The sequence below is a fragment of the Natrix helvetica genome, assembly GCF_964273705.1.
Source record: "Natrix helvetica genome assembly, chromosome: 5".
Lineage (NCBI taxonomy): Eukaryota > Metazoa > Chordata > Lepidosauria > Squamata > Natricidae > Natrix > Natrix helvetica.
The window spans coordinates 103,812,605-103,834,850 of record NC_138551.1 but is presented as its reverse complement, the minus strand read 5'-3'; the positions used below and the strand labels follow the sequence as shown (position 1 = coordinate 103,834,850).

At 46.1% G+C, this 22,246-nt stretch overlaps 1 protein-coding gene across 4 annotated transcripts in view; it reads right to left on the bottom strand.

The window, feature by feature from the left end:
- Nucleotides 1–18,575, bottom strand: part of GRID1 (glutamate ionotropic receptor delta type subunit 1) — an 809,729-nt gene extending 791,154 nt beyond the window's left edge. For all 4 annotated transcript variants that reach the window (XM_081956605.1, XM_081956606.1, XM_081956608.1 and 1 more), the window contains exons 1-2: nt 18,477–18,575; nt 15,422–15,577 (exon numbers count right to left, since the gene is read on the bottom strand). In XM_081956605.1, coding sequence (XP_081812731.1) covers nt 15,422–15,577; nt 18,477–18,555 — 235 coding nt within the window. In that variant the 5' untranslated portion in view covers nt 18,556–18,575. The remainder of the gene's footprint in view (nt 1–15,421; nt 15,578–18,476) is intronic.
- Nucleotides 18,576–22,246: the final 3,671 nt, after the last annotated feature.

Below are 22,246 nucleotides of genomic sequence, written 5' to 3'. Positions count from 1 at the left end.
CAAGAAGTCTGATTAAGCACAAGATATTACAAGTTCCCTTTGGGAAAGACATGATGGTTCCCCAGGGTTTTTTGTTTTGTTTTGGGGTTGGTTATTTTTTGGCAGTGGCATGCAAGTCATTTGCTACTGATGCCTTCAAGGCTGAGGCACTCTGCTAAAAAGAACACAATTCAAATATCAGCTACCTAACACACACACACACACACACACACACACACACACACAGAGAGGGGGGGGAGAGAGAATGAATAAATGAATATCTTCTACACTAAAGTTATATAAAAAAGAGCCTGGGTGGTGCAGTGGTTAGAATGCTTCTTCTGCTGACTGCCTATTGTCTGCAATTTGGCAGTTCGAATCCCACCAGGCGCAAGGTGGACTCAGCCTTCTGTCCTTCCAAGTTGGGTAAAATGATGACCCAGATTGTTGGGGGCAAGAGGCTGACTCTGTAAACTGCTTAGAGAGGGCTGTAAAAACACTATGAAGTGTTATATAAGTCTAAGTGCTATTGCTATAAAAGAGGAGCTAGGGGAAAATAATGGTAGAGAAACCTTGAAAACTACAACCCTGAAATAGCTTGGATTTTTTGGTCCTCACACTTATGACCATTGCAGTGTCCCTCTGGTCAAATTTTTCCAAAATTACAGCTGTTTTATGGTTGTCATTGTTACTGACATCTTAATGGGAAACATATAAATCTTACCAATAAACAATCAGTAAATTTTCAAAACGGGCTTGGCTAATTAATCTTCTCCCGTGTCTTCCTGTTGGGAAAGAGAGACAAGCACAGAAAAATGGAGCCACCCTTGGCAGATGAGAATCCATACATGGAGCAAACAACAAGCTAAGCCAATGATGGTGAACCTTTTTGGGGCTCAAGTGCCAAAAGCATGCACGCACGCATGTGCCCACCCCATAAGTTAATACCCCACTGTGCCGTGACAGGGCAATGCCTCGTGTGCCCTCAAAAATGGCTCTGTGTGCCATTGTGGCATGTGTGCCGTAGGTTTGCCATCATGGAGCTAAGCCAACCAAAAAGCAGCAATATTGATTTTCAAGACAATGGCCCTTTTAGCACCAAAACTGGAGCATGACAACTTTTGCCTGTATAATACATGCTGTCTTCTACTCAAGCTGCTTTCCTTCAGAAGAGTTTGACTGCAACTGCCATCTGTTCTAGAAAAACAGAGGGAAAAATTTCCACAGCTATTCTCTTTGTGAGTCTCAAAACCAGGCTCTACTATCAAAAGGATATATTGCAGAAGAAAAAAAGGACTACTTACAATACAATACAATACAATAGCAGAATTGGAAGGGACCTTGGAGGTCTTCTAGTCCAACCCCCTGCCTAGGCAGGAAACCCTATACCGTTTCAGACAAATGGCTATACTTCAATGCTCTTATTCAATGAAAGACATTGGGTGGACTGTCTATCAGCCTAAGTCTTGTTAAAAGTAAGGTTCTACATTTAGGCAAGAAAAACAAAACACACAGGTACCATATATGTGGTACCTTGCTCAATAGTAGTAACTGTGAAGAGGGATCTTGGAGTCCTAGTGGACAACCATTTACATATGAGCCAGCCATGTGCAGCATCTGCCAAAAAAGCCAATACAGTTCTAGGCTGCATAAACAGAAATATCTCAGAGGCTGCCACAAAGAAGAGGGAGTCAAGCTATTCTTCAAAACACCTCAGGGTAGAACAAGAAGAACAAGAATGGGTGGAAACTACTCAAGGAGAGAAGCAACTTAGAACTGAAATTTCTGACAGTTAGAACAATTAATCAGTGGAACAACTTGCCTCCAGAAATTGTGAATGCTCCAACACTGGAAGTTTTTAAGATGTTGAATATCCATTTGTCTGAAATGGTATGGAGTTCCCTGCGTAGGCAGGGGGTTGGACTAGGAGACCTCCAAGGTCCCTTCCAACTCTGTTATTCTATTCTATTCTATTCGTTATTTAGACTCAACCATGAGCAATCTGAAAGGATCTGTACTCCACCATTCATTCCCTATAATCAAAGCCAGAAGCAGTGTTAAGTTCTTAATTTGCCAGACAATGGACTTTTCCATCTCTGATGCAGGTTCTATCACTACTCCTAAAAGAGGGGGGGGGGGGCGGACCCAAGCACTGAATATGCTGATCTTCAAAAAAAAAAATAGTAATTGCAGTGCTCAAGTATATAGTCTCATTGTCAGACCTTAGAATTTGTAAAAAAAGAAATAAAACCCAGACGCACTTGCAGCTCTGCTTATTGTGTCAGATTAGTTTATATAATTATGATGGTCACTTTCATAAGAATACATGGCTAGGAATGGGCTCTAGTCAATTTTCTCTCGTCAGTCAATTTTCTCAGATTCTTATGAAGAGTAATAAGATGGGGCTGCAGAACTGTGATGAAATTAAAATGGAGATAGTGCATTTGGTACTTTTGAAATGTTACATTGCTTCACAAATCTATCATGTGCTATCAGAGTCAATGTGGAAATCAGCACTGCAACCAATCCAAAGATACCGTTTTCAGGCAAAGGGAAATCTCTGTCTTAATCCAAAGCATGAGACAAAAGTACATAAATCTTGCCCTCTAAATATGGGAGATCTATGCAGATCCTTTCTATAATCTCATAACAAACATACACATCCAGTGAAGGACAAAGGTAGGACAACTTATCACTCACAAGACATCATGGTGGTTTGTGATGAATAAGCATGATTACTGGTTTGGTCCATTCTGTGGCCTAAATCCCAGTAGTATCTTAAGATGCATATTCACAAGAACCTTTTCATTGGTTCCTGCTTGTTGACCAACCTACATTAATTACAGAACATATTTTGTTCTTGTATCACTAGATCCAACACAGGTTGCAAAAAGGGACCAATAGAGGAGATCACATAGTTTAGAGTGTTGAACTGTGGAGTTTGTGATCTTCACCAATCTTGGCTGGTTTCCTACAGATGTTTCATTGCCAGAGGAGAGAGGAAGGAGGTGCTCTGGTAAGTAAACCTTCTCTCTGAAGATGTTACCAAAACTGGTAATTAAATGTCTACACAAAAACAACCAAGTTCAGAGAACACCAAAAACCCAGGAAAAGGGTCCATACTGGTGTCTTCCTTAGGTTATTTCTCTATAAAAATGCCTTCTCCAAAAATCAGGGAATTGTTCCCCTTAGCAGCTAAAATGTTCATCTTCAGATACACAATTTTATAACTTGGGTTATTTTGGATAATATGGAATCTAAACTTTTAGAAAATTCAGAAAGTAGCTCAAGGTCTGTGTATAGAAATCGTTTTTCCTGAAAGAAAGATTTTCTGAATTTAAGACAACAGCCTTCAAAAGAAAAAGTGTATTAGACAGGAAAATAAAACTCACTTGCTTCCATCAATGTATTTTTTGCAAATCAAAAATGACCTTCACATTTTCATGGTAAATTATTTGTGGAGAAGGGTGGAATTACCTTCTTTGCAGCCTGAACTCAAGTATATATATATATAATCAGATAAAACACATTTGTACATGGAGGGAGAAGGGGAGGGGAAATTCTCTGAGCCTCAGGAAATATTTCTCAATGGCCCCAAATTTGGTGAGACAAGGGACTCCTGTTAGATCAGGAGAACAAAAAGTTCCCATATGTAAGCTTTTACATGACTGTAAGCACTTAGAGCATTGAATTCCTATATAAGCTTAAATAGTACAATAACGGGACAGAATGGATTGACTGAAGATTCTTTGGAGAAAATACAGCAGATAATTTCATGTAATTATCTAAATCAAACACTCCCTTGGAGGTCTTGGTGAAGAGTCTAACCTGGTTGGCTCAGATATTTCAAACGAATCTCCATGTCCTCTCCAATAAGAAAAGGGAAGCTCAGAATATGACTTTTCCAGCCCTGGAGACAGAGGTCCCTCTGCTTTCCTGCAAGGTTGAGCACTGAGAAGAATAAGATTCATTATGTCCATGATTGTCTTGTCAACTTGTCCATACCTATCTACCCCATGGCTTGAATGAAAGATCAATCAAAGCTAATTGTTGATATGAAAAATGCCCATGTAAGGCATTTAACCTACAACATACAGCAGCTTCCCCAAGATTTGAGAAGGATGCATTGGCACTTATTCCTGTATCACAATTGTCTTAGGAACAAATATGCACAGGGCTCTAATCTGCAAGATAAACATTGGGTAATTTTTACAGTTGAAGAACTTCTGCTACCAAGAATTTCAATCATCCTTCCTACTGAATGATCCTTCAACCTTCAGCTGATTTGACACCAACAGATATTGAATGATGGTTTCAGTGGCTTCAGTTTCCACACATTTTTTAAAAACAGTTTTTTTTCTAGCAAATGGTATCTGTAAATGTTGTCTCCATAACTTCATGGGAATAGGAAATACCCTGCTAATTATTAGCCCATAAGCCTCCCCCACCCACTCCCCCCCAAAATAAGAGGAGAATCACATGCTAGGTATCTTTATTAGGAACAAGCAGGCTTTAGAGAAAATCTATGACCAAATGTGAATATTACAACATATGGTTGAAAGCTGTACAATAAATGGAATTTATGGGGAGATCACTTCCGGCCCTCGAAGGCGACGGACGTTGCCGTCTGCTGCTTGTCTCTCCGGTGGGCTCCTTTTAGGAGCACAGGGGGTCTTGGAGGGACCACCTGCCATAGGGTGGCTTGCTGGAGCCCCCGGAAGCAGTGGCAGCCGTCAGGGGGTCTCCAGTCTCACCCCAGGAGCCAGGGAGCGAAGGGGGGCACATAGCGCAGCTGTCGGCTGCCTGCGCCTTCGCCGAATGGATTCCAGAAGGAAATAATCAATCAGAAGTTGCAGTAGAAGTGCTGGAGGTGAGAAGTTTGCTCTAATCTCTTTTAACATCATTTAATTGATGAGCAACAGCTTTTTGCAAGTTGTGGATTCAATCTATTTGAAGTTGCAAGATTGGAGGGGGGTTTTTTTACCCCCCTCGGCTAAAGCGGCATTTGGACTATCTCGGAATGGAGTGAGAGAGTAAAACGTTGAATTATCCACTTGTACTAACTATGAGAAAGATTTACATTACAATTGCAAGAAGCAATTCCTGAGCTGTTTTAAAAGCCTTATGGAAACTTTGGATGCTTTGCTCCCTAGTTCCCTGTGAAAGGGGGAGCCAAGAAGGCCCACTTCCGTCTTCTTCTTCTCTTATAAATGAAACTAGCCTTTTGAAACTACCTTTGAAGGAATTTCTGGCTTTATATTACTATTACTTCCCAAAGGTCTCCTGGAGCCCCCCCTGTTTTGTGGTCTTTCTGGATTTGGATTATTTGATTTTCTTCTTCTGGCTTGGAACTGTGACTAAGGATTAACATTCACTTCTGGGCTTGTCTGCCTCCTCGGCATCACCCAGCTGCGCATTCCACAGATGCCATTTCTTTTGTATAAGATTTACACTTATCTCTGAACTAAACAAATGGGGCCCAGAAAACCACCGCTGGGTAAGGCAGCTTCGGCACCCACTTCCTCTACATCCAGCCCAACCACCCAACAGACAAAAATTTCATCATTCTTACAACAAGAAGGGGCTGGAGAGAGTTCAAAGGACTTATCAGTTACCCAAATGTTCCAGGCTATTATGAAAGAACAAGAAGAACTGAAAAAAGAGCTGACAGATTTTAAAGAACAACTCAGAGACGTACAGCAGCAAACAACAGAAAATAAACAGAGGGTTGGTGTACTGGAGGAGGGTGTGGTTGGGTTGAGGGAGGAGGTAAAGGCAACTCAGAAGGGGAATAGAGAACTGGAAAACTTTATGGTAAAGATGGAACTTGAAAGAATGTCCCTTTTTCTCAGATTCCAGAACCTACCCGAGACAGATGATGAAGATCTTAAGGATACTATGTGCACAATTTTAGCAGAATACATTATGAGAGATAAAGAACAGTTGTGGTGGGATATGGACCTGGTTTATAGAATCAATTCAGAATATGCCAGAACACATAATGTTCCAAGGGAAGTCCATGTTAAATTTCTTAGGAAGACCACGAGGGATGAGGTTTTGGGAGCCCAAAGGGGGGGACCACTAAAATATAAAGATAAAAAAATTGCCATTCTTAAACAAATTCCAAAAAAATAAGAGATAAGAGGAGGAAGTATTCCTCCTTATCAAAGAAATTATATAATAAAGGAGTTTGGTTTAGATGGTTATTGCCAGAAGGAATGTTGATCTTCTGGGAGGGAAACAGAATTAGAATCAATTCAGTTGTGGAGGCAGAGGTCTTCATGAAAAAACACAGTCCCCTCCTAGAGGACAAAACCATAAGAGGTAGTGAAAAAGGTGATAATACACAAGATATGAGGGAGGGAGGGGCTGTGGCTCCGCCAGAGGACAGGGGGGAGGGAGCAATATTGAAAAGACTCAGGTCACAAAAATAAATGTACTTGAAATATTATTGTAATTGTTGACATATTAGAAAGTGGTAAAAGAGATCATTGAGCATATCGTTGATACAATGTATAACAAGATGCTGTTTCTGCTTATCTTTTATCTTTTGTTTTCCTTTCTGTAAAAGTTGTGAGATTTGGAGAGATTTCTACTTTCAGCACGATGTAGCTGCCAAAAAGTTTTGTATATCCACCTACCCTTCCCTATAAATGTTTAAAAACCAATAAAATTCTTTTTTAAAAAATAAATGGAATTTATAACATTTAAATCTCTCTTTGATTCAATCTCCAAAGATATGTTATGGAATATATATTATCATATATAAAAATCTGTTTCTACATAGATAGAAGCTTTGAGTTCATCAGAACAGTTCATAAATTGTGCCCCAATTCAGAAAGATGTTCCACAGAGATCTCTATTAGCCTTCTTACTTTTTCACTCTTATATTTACTTCTGGATCATCTAAGGCAGGTGGGAAAAGTTTATCAATACTACTTTAAGCTGATGATGCTGTATTTTTTATCACAAACTCCAATTGGCCTCAGGAAAGCACAGAAAAACTTAGTCAGTACCACATTGATGATAATCATCCTTAGATTATCAGAAAACAAAGTCTAGCATGTTAGTGAAAATACCCAGTATCAGTAATGGTATTACATAGGGCAATACCACGGAACAGGTTAAATGTTTTAAATATTTGGAGATTGCATTCTGTGCATGGAGGGGATCCAAGCTGAACATCCAGTGTAGGATTGAGCAAATATCTGAAGCTTCTTCCACTTTGAAAGACGCAAGTTACCCTCAACCAATTGGAGAAAAAAAATCTTTGGCACATCTTTTATGTGAAACTCCATTAGGTTTACACCAAATTATTCTCCTGTAGCAACAGAGCAACCCACATTCCTGAGGGCAACACTCCCGAGCCTCAAGTCCCACTCCAAATTTGTCTTCTAGTTGGACATTGATTTATCCAAGGTGGCTTACTCAAGATGTGGGTGGGGGTTTTGGGGTGGGTGGGGTGAGTCTTAATCATTGCTTAAGAACCATCTTCAATGTAAATAGGTCTGAGTCTGCTACTAATCCTTGGTAACTTTCATTCAGCATTCAAGATGAGTTCGTTGGATCAACTGCAGAATCTGGGCCTCTGTCCAGAATGTTTGCAGCCTATGGACTAGAATAATAATAGAATCCTTCTTAAGCATTCCTGAATATTGAACAGCCAAAAGAGATCAGTCTTTAACAGTTTTAAATGAGAAGGAATCTGAATTTGCAGCCAGCTACCGTGTTTCCCTGAAAATAAGACAGGGTCTTATTTTCTTTTGACCCCCCCCCCCAAAATAAATGCTTCACCTTAATTTTGGGGAGGTCTCGTTATTTTTGAGGTGCAGGAGGCGGCAAGCATGGTCACCTCATGGCTGCTGCTGTGTTGCAATATTTTCAGGGAGGGCTTATTATCTGGGGAGGTCTTATTTTCAGGGAAACAGAGTATATCTCTGAAGACCATCTCAGAGCCCTTTCTCACCCTCACTTTAATGTCCTCCCTTGTCTTCTCCAGGAAAGCAGGTTTACCAAAACACCTTAAGGGGTATTTGTAGGTCTTTGTAACTTAACAGTAGCCAAAACAATGGAGCAAATTCTATTGCACTGTCAATTTTGTGGGTGTTGAGAAAATACACTTACCGTGTCCTTCCAATAAACTTGCCAAGTAACCCAGATTAATCCTTCTCACCTATTTACTTGCAAAAAGACAACTAGTGGCCTGCCTATGAAGTAACAAAATTTGTTCAACACAATCAGTCTTTGGCACAGGAGTTTGAGGCAAAACCCTAACAATTTAAAAATCTCCTCATAATTCTCTCATAATCCGCTCAACAGTATATCATGGAAACACCAGAAGCAGCTTTGATGGCAAACACTGTAGTCATTTACCTTGAAGTCAACTCTGGGAGTTCAATGGAGTTTAATTCTGAGCAGACATCTAGACAATTTAACATGCTTTCCCAAAAAGGACTATTGAGTCACTAATTCAGACACATCAAAGCAAGACCAAGGACAAAATGAAAGCACTGCAGATGTCTTCACTGTGGTGGCCCTTTAACAAGTCTGAGTTGGAGCTCAGAAGTCACCAGGTGGTAAAAACAATCATTCCCCCCTTGAATATCAGTTTTAATGGCACCATCCTGGTTAGCAAAACAACTGAGACATCGTCAGTTCTCAAGAAAGACGGGAAAGCTTTCCGCTGTTCCTGGCAGGTGCTTGGAAAATATTAGACAAATAAAACAGATTAAAAGTATGAGTGATATATGCATCCATATGTTTCTTCCAGAGAGAAAAGTCTGGATGCAGCATAATATGCCCCAATGAATAAGCATGAAACCAACAGTTAAACATCAACATCTCCAGGGGAAAGGAATGATTAAGTGTCTTACCAATGCAAACGTATTTGGGAGTAAAGGCAAAGAAGTTTGCTTCTGAGCTAGAAAGATGCTGGAATGATTAAACCATCTCTTAAAAACACATCTCGGAAGATTTCATTTTGCAGAGCAATACACTAAAACCAGCTGAAAATTAAAAGAAGGCATTTTGGGTCTTTCATAACCTGAGCGATGGGCTTTTAAAAATACTCAACTAGTCCTTGACCCACAATATAACTCGATTGTTTTTCAGCTATGCCAAAAGACTCGTTGGCATTCCTCAGGAATCTATCTGTGCCTTGCCAAATGAAAATGATGGACAAATATTTCTGGAAGAAATCTTCATGAACAACAATCTGCAGAAGAGTCATAACTGACTTTCTAATACATGTGAAGCATGAGCTAATCATGATTAAGGTAGCCCTCCAGCAAATGTGCCCCAAACAATTCAAAGCATTTTTAATCAACATCCAAGCTCTCCCTGTTTTGCTTTGTTTTTAATATTGATCTACAAAATGAAGCTGATGTGGGGAAGGAATTAATCCTTCCCCTGCCTTTGGCTCCATAAACCAATTCTTCATTCCCCTGCAGAGAATGAAAAACCAATATAAAAGGAAGCTGGAAAAGCTTCTACTAAAGCAGGTCCTGCTTCTAACTAAAGTTTACTTGGAGGATTGATTTAGCCCAGGGGTTGGCAATATGTGGCTCTGGAGCTGCATGTGGCTCTTTCATACCTTTGCTGTGGCTCCCTGTTGCTGGTCGGCTCCACAATGGATAGGGCTTTCAGTTAGGACAGGTAGAGGAAAAAGGATGCCACCCTAGGAGGAGACTCTATGGTGGGGAAACCGGACATCCGGTCGGGTCCAGAATTAAACAGAGGGCTCCTGGTTAGGACCTTTGTGGCTCTTTGAATGTTTAAAGTTGCCGACCCCTAATTTAGCCTCATGTTCCAACCAGTCATAAGATTTAGGTAAGCCACTCTGTGGTTACAATCAAAACAAACCCTGGCTCTAAAGGTAGGATATGTGTAGGATCTATTCATAAATGATCACAGTTCTGAGTTCAGAGCATGCAGGAAGGCTAATGACAAGTGAATCAGCAAGATGAGATTCCAAAGAGCTGGCATGTCAGAACGCATCCCAGAATTTCAAGAGTTCAGTAGGAGAAAATCCATACTAATTAACAAAAGCTTCATTCATTCTCTTCTCAGTATGGTTTAAGCATGCACACGCAGGTTTTGTCTGTGGATACATTTAAAACACTTCCTTGATACCAAAAGGGCTTTCCGACAGAGGCATTTGTAGGCAAGTCCATTTCTTCAAATGCATAAAGCAGGGAGTGAACATGATGAATTCTCTGTGTGTTTGCTCTGGACGTCTGGGAGGTGAGAAAGATCATTTTGCAGAGAGAGAGAGAGAGAGAATGAGAATTGGAGTTCCAAATGCAAGCAATGTCAGCTGAACTGAATGACAGTTGAGGGCCTGCAGAAGAGAAATCTGCAGAACAGCCATCCTGAATATAGGACAACCCTCCACATTTCCTTTAGCATTGCTGGCTGGGTCTCCTGGAACCAGCAGTCCCAGGGTGGAACTGCTGGAACACTTTCCAGAACTTCCAAAGGCATAGTATTAGACACCCAGACTTACCGGGTGGCAAGATCTAAATTTTACAAATAAATAAAAGATAAATAAAGAAACCAGGAACCACCAAACACAAGTAGCCTTAATGCACTTCAGAATCAACAATACCAAGCAACAGCAGGGATCTACTGAGGTCTTTCTGACTCTTACCATAGATCATAAATCATACCATAGATCTCTGCATAGATCAACCCCACCACTTCTTGTAAATTATCTCCCTTCTCTGTTTTCCAAACAGGTCCCCACTCAACCTAGAGGTAGAAGCTATAGCACTCCCTAAGCATCAAAAACTTATGGGAAGAGCCCACACACAGACATCTACCACGTGAAGAGATATCCACTGAGTTTCAGATCACAAATGCTTCCATTATTATGGGCATGGGGTGTGGTCTGATGTTGCTTAGAAGGGCACCAAGACTGGGAAGCTTAAAGAACCCCTCAAAGGTTTATTACAGGAGCTGAAGCCAAGGACTCCTTTGCAAGCTTAGTAGATTCATGACTACCGCTTCTATTTCTTTTGCCAGTTCTTCATTCATTAGGGGAGGAGAACTCCAACACCATTAATATAATGGATGGAAAGAACGACAGAACTATGGTCTGGTTTGTGGTGGATCATGCTGTCAACCCTCCGTTCAACAGCAGGAAAGAAACCAGAAGGGAAATGGAACTGACAGAGACAGTTGCCTCCCATCCATGGAAAAAGAAAGCAACTCTTTGTCCTCTCAACTAAGCACCGGGTTCAAACTTTGATCATCTTTGGGTCTGTGGAAGATCCTTTTGTAGTCCTATCACACATCCTTCTATAAAATGTGTGTGTATGTTCCAGCATAACTATGGAATGCCTCAAGCAATTTCAACCAAACTTGGTATACAGATGACTTATTCTCTGGAAACAAATACTGTGGGGGTAAAACACCCCTAACACCCCTCAGGTTGTGGGTTCTGTTATGACACAGCCTGCTGTGCCTTCATATGTATTCTACTGTACCGCCATAAAATGGCTTCTACTGTACAGCGCAGCGGAGTCGCCAAGGTAACGGCTTCACAGTACACCACAAGGGGGCTCCCTCTGGTAAGGAGGGAAATCCAACATTAGAAATTACCTTTGGTCCGGATATTTCCTCCCTATAAATAAATACCCGGGCAACGCCGGGTTATCAGCTAGTTGCCCCTAAAAACAGAACCAAGAAATGTATGCCCAAGAAATTTCTTCTCTTCTTTAAAAAGTAGCATTTGCCCAACCTGCCATCTGTTCTCCAGCTGCAAAGCTTCCATTCAAGGAGAGAGTCTACATTTAGAGGTCCATCACCCATGAGTGGACAGTTTAAAACAACACTTACGAGGGCCCTTGGAAATTTTTTGCAAAGCCTAATGAAGTATCCCAGAACAGATTAAGGAGGTGGTCTCGGATCTTTCTTTTCTGTAGGCTTTGCACAGTCTGCCTCCTGCTCTAGCTAATAGCTTCTCCCTCTGATGGAGAAAGAAAACAACATAATTAAATGTATATAATTATATGCCAAAGCGAACACTGAAGCTCCCATGCGTTTGATGCATGTTCTGCTTATTTTAAATCCCAAGGAGGAGAGAATGGAAGAGGGGCTATGGGAAGGCTGCAAAAAGAAAAAAGAGAGAAGATGCTTTGGGAAATGTTCATTTAACTACCCAAACACTAAATATAGGAACAAATATTCTGATACAAGCTAGGGAGACTTCCCTAGCTGAATGAGCCCTCTCTGCAATCCAAGATTTGGTCAATAATCCACCCTGCTATGCTCACCTTCCTTAATGCAACGGAAGGCTCTGTTTCCTCCCCTGGCTTTTAACCAGGGGTCCCCGATCTTGGCAACTTTAAGACTTGTGGACTTCAACTTCCAGAATTCTCCAGCAAGCTCTGATGGCTGGAGAATTCTGGGAGTTGAAATCCACAAGTCTTAAAGTTGCCAAGTTTGAAGATCTCTGCTTTTAACCATCATGCCAAATGGAAAAATAAAGAAAATCCCAAAAATATTTTGCAACACCCTTCTCATCCTTTAAAAAAACCCATAGTACTCACATTCCACATAATGACTGCATGTTTGGAGGTGGGGGACAAAAGATACCCAAGTTATTATCATGGTGGTCAAATGCAGGAGGCTTTATCTGAGGCTACCAAGAGGCTTCCAAGAATGCTTCATGAATGGTCTTCACCTAGAAAGCCCTTATTGGCTTGGTACCTGGATTGCTAAAGGTTCACCTGCATCAGGTGAGCCTAACCCATCCAGTAGTTCAGCTCAGTTAAAAGTTGTTGGGATCCAAAGGGAAGGAACAACAACAGCAGAGGTTCCTATGTTCTGGCAGTCTCCATCAAACAGTGGGTGCTCTCTCTAACAATGACTCAGAATCCTCTGAAGGTCAACTGTTTTCTCAGATTTAATTTAAAAAGAATGTAAATAATGCACCTTTATTAAATGAGGTTTCCTGTTTCAACTGAATCTATTTGGTCAACCACTAGAAGGTGCCAGAGGGTTAGGCTGCGGTACCTCTCCCTTGCCCTCTAGTGATCACTTCAATTTTTGCAGCTCAGAACTTGTATTCCTATGAAGATAGCTAAGCATGTGAGAACCAATCTTGAAATAATACACCTTCATTAAAAAAAATGAATGAATCTTGGCTAAATTGGATTGAACCAGGAACAATCCATTCAAACATACATGAATTTTGACATGGGAGTCTACCTCCACCTCACCTCATATATTTTTCCCTATGCATCATACCTTGATGAATCATTCTTAGGAGAAAATAATAACATTGCCAAGACATATAAGTAGTCTTCTTTTTCTACAGTAATTTCTTCAGAAATTCACTGCAGCTGGAAGAATGCAGGTGATAATCAATCTTGACTTATTCATCAAACTTTGCTGTAATGAAGAAGCCTTCCATTTGTAAAAGCCAGCCAATTAATTTAGGATTGTTTTCTATTGTAAAAAATCTAATTTGAAACCATTTATCTAGGCAGTATCTATGCAGCTACTTGTCAGCTCCTGTAAATCTGAGAAGAGTTTGCAACCAATCATTTGCGTGGGGTATTTAATCCATTTTAAATCGGCATGGAATTATGGAGCGCTTTTGATTAAGTAATAACAGGCACTGCAATGACAATAAATTGGCACTTAACACTTTTATTTCCTTCTTCTTACATCTCCTAAGGTTGCCAATGGATCAGGGCTGCTTGTCCTACCATCTCATATCCATTTGTGGTCGGGTAGAGGGCAATTACATCTACTGTGGGTTATCTTTATTAATTTCTGCCGCTCCATAGAGAGATAGTTATTATGTAATGTAAGCAGAAAAATATCTAGATCAGGAGTCCCCAAACTTGGCAACTTTAAGCCTTGTGGACTTCAACTTTCAGAATTCTTCTGGGAGTTGAAGCCCACAAGGCTTAAAGTTGCCAGGTTTGAAGACCTCTGGTCTAGATCGTTCATACACATAAAACCTCCCAAATCAAGGCCAAGAAAAATGGGTTTGCAGCCTGCTTCTTCCTCGCCCATCTGCAAATACATGCCTACACCTCTCTTTCTAAAGCTGCTGCCTGCAAATACATGCCTACACCTCTCTTTCTAAAGCTGCTGCCCCTTTCTTTCATCCTCTGTGCCTTTTTTTTAATCCAACCACTAGAACACCCTCTTCTAGGTGCCTGTTCCCAGAACAAAGCACCCTGTTCATCCACTCTCCATCAGAAGCACATCCGGGGTGGGGAGAAGAGTCAGCCCTGAAACAGCCTTCCTTTGTATCCCTCCCTTGGGCTTTCTCTCTTCGCCTTGCCAATAGAAAGATAGATTGACAGATCCACAAAGCAAGACAGTGATCGGAGGACACAGAGCTGTAGAGGGGGCTTCCCGCCCCATAGAACACACTTTCCAAATCATATATCCATTGGCCATTGAAAATACGAGACACCATGTTGCAGAAGACACATTAGATGAGGGTGGGCACAAGGGGGTCAAATGCTCCCGACCACAACAAAGCTCCCCCTTCCTCACTTTGTTGGACCCATGTCCAAAACAGGAACCAATACAACAATCACAAACCTTTCTGGAGTCAACCAACTAGAGGGAACCATTGTGTTGTTCACTTTCTCTCTTGCAGATCAAGCCCGTCTCTTCTATCCAGATGCCAACCAGGCAGTTCCCACCTGCCAGGTCACCCTCAACTTTCATTGCAAGGAAGCCCCGCGTAGGGAAATGGGAGTGCCAACAGTGCCCCTCCCTGAACGACCTGAAAACAAGCCCACCAGGAGCAGGTGCAAACCACCTTCTCAAGAGTCCAAACAAATTTGCTTCGTGTTTTCCCTGGCCAGATGTCCAAAGCAAGGGCTCTCGTCATTCCTTCCTTCGCTTCCTTTTTTTTGGTCGACGACCCCATCTCCCCCACAATACCTGGGGGGCGCTGGAGCATTCCCACTCTCTTACTACTGATCTCTCTCTCCGTGGGGCCAAGCAGAGAAAGACAAGAGCTGGGGCGCAGCGGGGCATCGCAAGGCTACGAGGCCGAGGCTCCTCTCGCTTACCCTAGGGTGACAAACCCACCAGGCCACTGGCATACCCCCGTGGGTCAGCCATTCGGCCACGCAGGGGACGCGCAAGAGCCCAGCGCCGCCCACCACCACCACCACCACCCCAGCTTCTCTGCCATCTCCGCTCTCCTTTCTTGGGCAAACAGCGCCCACCTTCGGCCGAAAAGGAACTTTGCAGGCGCAAAACCCCCGGCCGACATTCCAACCGGCCGCGCAAGGCGGGCGACGCGGGCTGGGTTGCCGCAGGAAGAACGGCCGCTGCGAGGAGACCACCGAAGCGCTAAGTGGCAGCGGCGGGGCGATGAACAGAGGGGGGGGGAACCCGTCCAGGGCTCCCTCCCGGAGGCAGAGGCGGAGCGCGGACGGTGCTCTTGCGCAGCGGCGCTTACCTTCCTGCACGGCGTGGAAAGGGTTGTTGGCTTCGATCAGCTTGATGGTGTAAGTGATCTTCTCGCTCTGCAGGATGTCATCGTTCAGACTGAGGTCGGCCACCGCCTGCTTAAAGATCTCGTCGTCCTTGGCCGCGTTGCCTTCGAAGATCGCACCTGTTTGGGGCGGGGTGGTGGTGGAGGGAAAGAGTAAAGTCCTGGTCACTGTGAGCAACTTGTGATGGGGATCACGGGATCCACCTCCCCTCCTCTCCCTTGAATTTCCTTCCCTTCTCGGAAGTAGACCCAGCTTCCATCTACTTTTCCTAAGCGGCCGGTCCCCACCTATGCCCCTTTCCCCCCTAGAAATGGCACTCGCTCAGTTGTCCTGTCTTGGGACCTCCCATCAGGCTAAGATTTGACTTTCTGCAGTTACGACTTCGTAGGAACTTGTCAGCCCTGGCAGAGACTAAGGGGCTGTGTGAACCCCGGGCTTGGGTCGCTGGTCACATACCTATCTAGCAATCTCCAACCAAGCTTGAGATCACCCTAGTTGGCAGCGTTTAATTTCCCCCTCTCTCGCCAACTCAACCTTTGGGATAGATGTCTGTCAATGCACACCTTAAGTTGATTCAGCAACCAGATTAAAAATACTGGGTGGCTTCGGGCAGCTTTTTGTGAGGACAGACTATAGTAGATCAACTTCTTAAACCATAGTTAACAGAACCACGGGGACAAGATCGGGGCTGCAAAACCCGAGCAGCCCACAGGATGGCAGCAAAGAGCTGCAGTAACTCCCAGCGTGGCTGCCACCTAGCAATTATCCCGGGTCTTACAGCTTTGGGCCAGGTTTCCCGGAGGTTGTTTTTTTTTTTTGTGTTTTTTTCGTGGAAGCTTGGGTTGGCATCTAGCCTCGGGTCTCTCCTGAGGATGGGGCACAGCAGAGATGGTCCCCCTGGTTGGGAGGAAGGGCGGAGAGATGATATCCCGCAGGGTCCTCCTGATGCTTTGGATCCCATCTCCCACAATTCCCAGAAAGGGGCCCCAGGTGAGAGAAAGCGGAGCTGGGGAATGAAGCTGGCGGTGAATGAAAGCGATTCGAGCGGAGACCAGCGGCTCTTTGCGTGAACGGGGAGGGGGGGAGTGCAAAGAGCGCTTTTCTCAAAGTTTCCTGCTTGGGGAGAGGAAGGGAGGAGGAGGAGGAGGGCGCGCGCCTGAAATTCAGAGCGATGCCCCTCCGCATCCCCGCCCGGCCAACCGCAGCTGCAGTCTGAACGCAGTTCCTGGGGTGCCTGCTTGAGCCTTTCTTCGGGGAGGGATGGGAGAGAGAGGCGCGATGCTTCCTCGGGGATCTTTCGGGGTCTCGCCCTCTGAGATCCCCGGGTTTTGAGGAACTACCTTTTTCCCACTCTCCGGTTTTTATTCCTGGAATTACCACCCTCACCCTGACACGGTGGGTGAGATTCTTCCCCCCTCCTCGCTCTCCCTTCCAGTTTTCTCGGCCTCCGGGAGAAAGCAAGAGAGGCGTGGCGGAGGAAACCTACCCGGGACCCCATCCTTCCTCTGAGCGGGACCCGTGCAAAACTCCACCTCGCGGCGACCATTAGGTGGCAGCAAAACCTTACAAGGCCCCGCGCCTCTCTGCTGCCCCGCACTGGACCGCCGGAGGGTTGCAGCCCTAGTCAAAAGCCGAAGACAAACGCTCTTCCTTGCTTCTCCTTCCCCCTCCCCATTCTCCCGGCCCTTAAGGTTGGCCTCCGGTCCTACACCGGGAGCCGATTGCCCTGGAGGTTTCGCTGCCAGTCACCCTCGGAGTGTCGAAAGTGGGGAATCCTCCCTAATCGCAAACTGTCCAAGGCTTCTGTGCCTCTGAAGCAAGCGGGAGCCTGACTGGGCTTTTCCTTGCGCGGAGCCATCAAGGGGAGGTTTTGAGCCACGCCGAGAGTCTGGAGCTGGCTTTTCTACGGCTAACACCCACGCCTCCCACTTTCTGCTGATGCGGAGAGGAGTCTCCTGCGTGCCCCGCGGACGTCCGGTGCTCGGGCAGTCCGTTCCTTGGGGCGAAGCACGTCGATCTTGGGGCTTTATTTTAAATGTCAACAGTTCGCTTTGGACTCCCTTGGTCTTGGCGCCTCGCAATTCTCTCCGCCTCATTTAAGGACAGGGCGCCTGCCTTCTTCACAATCACCCTGCGAAGTAGGTAGGCTGAGAGGGAACGACCATCCAGCGCGCTTTCGTGGTCCAGGATGGGCTTGACGCCGCAATCCTCATACGGCCACAGCATCCCCTTTATTTTCTGATGGATGCGGGATAATGAAACGCATTTTTCCCGAGGGACACGGGAGTCTCAGCACAACCACCCTGGGAGGTAGGTTGGGCTGATTGGCCCAACGTCATCCCGGGCGCTCCTCTGACTGAGCCGAGCGCCCACCGGCCTCCCCCTCTCCCTCGGCCAGTCCCTGGGCGCCGGAAATGGCGTTGGGGATCCCCCCCACGGCAGAGTCGAGCTCCCCCAGCCAACTCACGAATCTCCCCCTCCCACCTCAGCCCAGGCGGTGGGGAGGAGGTTCAGCTCCAAAGTTGAAGGAAGGCGGTGTGGCTGCGTCCTCTACCCCGGAAAGTGGAGAAGCCAGAGGAAGTAACCACGCGCAAACAGGTCTTAGGGCGCCCGCGGGCTTTGCGGGAAGGGAAGGGAAGAGACGCGACTGCAGGCGGCAGACGCGAGCGAGAATCGTCTCCAGAGGGATGGGGACTCTTCCGCGCGCCCGGCACACCTTTCAGTCCTCCCCAAACTTTGCCACAAGGTCCATTGAGGGAGCTGTGATTTGCCGCTGGAGAGGGCAATCGCTCTCTTTTTTTACGTCCCCCCTCCATTCTATTTTCGCCGCTTTGCACCCTAACCAGATCCGATTAATGCCCCCCCCCCCCCCCATCCACGTCAACCTTTCTTATTAATGGATCCTTCCCTAGCCTGCCTCTCCGCGCACGCACGCACGCCAGCGACGGCTCTTGGGCTTTTCTTTCTTTCCTTCCTTTTTTCCTTTCCTTTCCTTTTTTTTTCTCCTTTTTCTCTTACCGATGTGGATGATCGAGTCGGCTCGCACGGAAAGACACTGAAAGATCCAAGGGAAAAGCCAGACCATCAGTACTTCCATTTCCAACCTCTGTCGAAGCACATCAGCCCGGATTTGGTCTGGGAAAAGCCAGAGAGATGGAAGGGAGGGAGACAGGGAGGGGGAGAGCTCGAGGAAGGAACGCAAGGTTGTGGTGTTTTCCCAAAAAGAAAAAAAAATTCAAAAGGAATGTCAACCTTTCCCCTGGCCCTAAGGAATCTCCCAGCGTAGGAGCAGAGGAAAAAAGTGGGGAAGGAAGAAAATGGGGAGGGGGAAAAAAAGGGAATCCGCCAAGAAGCGGCTGTAAACAAGGAGAGTAAGATTTGCTCTTCCGTAAAGTGGGAGGGGGCCAAATCAGTCTTGAGAAGACAGGAGCCAGTGGTTAAATCCCGGTTTGGCAGGAGACGACGGTGACCGGCGGTAAAGCCCTACGACTTCTTCGGCAGCGGCGGCGGCAGCAGCTCTGGAGCACCCGTGTGTCTCCGAGTGTGAGTGTGTGCGTGTGTCAGAGCGCGCCCCCGAGCGTATGTGCCGGTGCGCGCGCGCGCGTCTCCGGGCCCGGGCAAACTGCGGAGGCACCCCCCCATCCTCCTCCTCCTCTGCGCCCCCTTCCCTCCCTCCCGCGGACCACGTGATTGCAGAGCCTCACTACTCAATATAGTCTGGGCGCAAAAGCGACGGAGAGGAGAGGAAGGAACAGCTCCCGTAGAGATCGGGGCGGGGAAGGGGGCGCTGGAGGGGGCTTGGAGAGGAGGAAGCAGCAGGAGCAGTCAGGAGAGGAGAGGAGAAGGCAGCGGGGCTGGGCTGGGCTGGGCACGGAGAGCCTATCTCCCGGCTGGAAAGCCAGGCAGGTGGCTGGATGCCAGCGCAGGAGCCCCCTGGTAATCCCCTTCCCCTACTCCCTCGCTTCACACCCCTCTCCGCCCCTTCCCCCCCCCAGGGGAAGATGAGGAAGAATGCGTTGGAGCCCAACCAAGAGCTGCAACGCGTGGCGCCTCTCCCCGGCGGCAGCGATGTCAACCTGGACTTCCGAGCGGCGGCGAGGCAGCGGCGGCGGCGGCACCTGAGGATGCCGTGCCCGGGAAGCCTGGCTTGAGCTGAGCCCTTGTCTTCGTAGCAATGCGCCCTACACTGGGGGGGGGGGGCAGGCAGAAGGCGAGCTGCGGGCCGAAGCGACCCCCCCCCCCACGCCGCCCCATCCTGGAGCAAAAGTTGGAGCCTTGCCGGGTGATGCCTTTTCTGCCCGCGTTTCTAGCTTCCTGGCCGCTTTAGGGATTGGTTTAAGAGAGGCAGAAAATCGTCTTGGGGCTCTGGGGCTGTCCACCCGCCCAGGCTTGTACTTTCGATACTTTTAGGTTGCCCAGAGGAAACGCGAAAGCGAGCCACTCTGCTGGCAGGGTCCCCACCACTACGCTCCCCTCCCCGCCTGCCCTTCCTAATCGCCCCTCGGCGACCTCCACTTTCTTTCCCAAGTAAAACGAGCAGCAGACACCCCCCATCCCCAGCCGCGCAACTCCCGGGGAGGGAGCGATGTGCGCAAATTTGGCGATGCCTCCGCTTGGGAAAGCCGGCGTCTTCCTTAAGATCTCCTGCCTCCGTTGGGCAGGCTGAGACTTCAGAAGGCCGATTCATCCCCTTAAAACAAACGCTCCAGTGATTGCGCCCACCCCACCCCCGGAACGTGAGAAGCCTTTTAAATAACGCCGCTTCGCTGAGCCCGAGAGAGCGAGTTCATTCAGGAGCCGAGAAGGGACGTAATGCGAGACGAGGGAAAGTCGCTAACGTGATTAAGAGGCTCCCGAGGTGAAAGCGCGCGTGGGGTGGGAGGGAGTATGGGTGGCGGGCAACCCCGGGGGTCAGATCCGCGAGTGGGAAGATAAGCCCGGGAAAATGCTTATCTTGCTTGCGTAGGAAAGGCGGCGCCCGTGGCTGATCCACGGGAAATTAAAAAAAAAAAAAAACCAAGCGCGATCTTCGGTAGAGTTTAATCCGTGGCGCGAAGGGCGATATGAAATCACTCTTTGCCGGGAAGAATCTAATTGCGTTGGATGCAGTCCAGAAGCGCCTCGCCAGCTTCCCTACTTTCCATTGTCTGGTGTGCAGATTCTGGTGTCAAAAGAGGAATAAACACAGCCGGCGGATCGTCGGCTGAAGCTTCTCTCGTGCAGGTTTGCTGCCACTTAATAGAGGGAACTATGATCTCTCCACGGCGTTTACGCCTCACTGAACAATTAGCTGGGGAAACAGCCTACAGATTTCCCCTTTCATCTCTCTCTCTCTCTCGGAAGAACAAGAAAAGCCAGCAGAGAAGATGTAGCTCAGAGGATGTCCAACAGTGCAACTTTTAAGTCCTGCGGACTTGTGGCTGGGGAATTCTGGGAGTCGAAGTCGAAAGGCCTTAAAGTTGCCAAAGTTGGACTAACTACATAAAATTTCAGTGGCAAAGAGCAAAGTTCTACCCACCCAACTGTTAAAATGGATGAATCTGGCTGCCTCAAACCTCCTGCCTGCTTCTCTTTTAGTTCTGCCTTCAAATAAGGGTTGTGAACCCCACCTGGCAGTCCTCGCTTCTGTCCCAGGGTTTCACAGTGACAGTCACCCTCTTAAGCCAATTTCCATTGACTGCAGTTCCTATCGCTGGATGTTCTTTGTGGACACGGATATACAGTCTCTGGCTTCTCAGATCCAACACTGGAAAGAGTACTCTGATGCTGCCATTAAAATAATTGCCCAGTTCACTGTGAAATCCCCCCCCACAACAAGCTGTGCTCCCACATTGGGATGCTGGGAAGGATGAGTGAAGAATGCAGGGGCTTCATCCCAAGGATATCTACTACTCCCAGCAGGGTCACGCAAGGTGTGAGGGACATCACACTGCCAAGCTAATGCAAGCAGGCATGAATATTGGACACAAATGATAGAGGTATAAGTCTAAGTGCTATTGCTATTGCTACTCCTCTAACAACCATTCAAAATAATAACGATGCTGAGGAACTTACAACTGCACTTACAATCATTGTGGCGCCTCTGTGCGGTCACACAATCCAAATTCAGACCTTTTGGCAACTGGCATTTATTTATAATGACTTCAGCATGCCAGGGTCCTGAGATAATCCTTTGCAATCTTCCCAAGGGGCTCCCAACAAGCAAAGTCAACAGGAGAAGTTGGTTTCATTTCATTGCACAGTTTGCTTTAACAACAGTGCCCAAAAAAACTGTCATGAAATCAGGCATGACTCACTTAATGACCACATCACTTAGTGGGGCCGGAATTCCGGTCAGAATTGTGGTTGTAAATTTAGGACTACCTTTAAAGGAAGTTGCCAGAGGAAATTATCACTTTACTGACAATGGCAAAGCCGTCCATTCATACTACACAGGAGAATGGTAAGTGGTCCTGTTTACTGAGCAAGAAAATTACATGGATTTGGTCACTAGGAGTCAAAAAATCTTGGTAGTCCATAATTAATCTCATTGCTTTGAATCACCACTTCTGGACCTCTGCTTCACACCATTTTGCAACCTAGAAAACTACTTCAGCCTGTTGTTTTCGTAGCAGAACCAGTATTTCTCAGTGTTCAGTGACAGTTCAGAGCATTTATCCATGGCCACATTACCCATTTAAAGTAATGGGTTGTCTCCATCACTTCTAATCAGCTTAAACACAGCTTATTTCCAACCAAAGTCTAACACTGTTGAAGAAATCACAACCCCTTCATAATCAATAAACTTG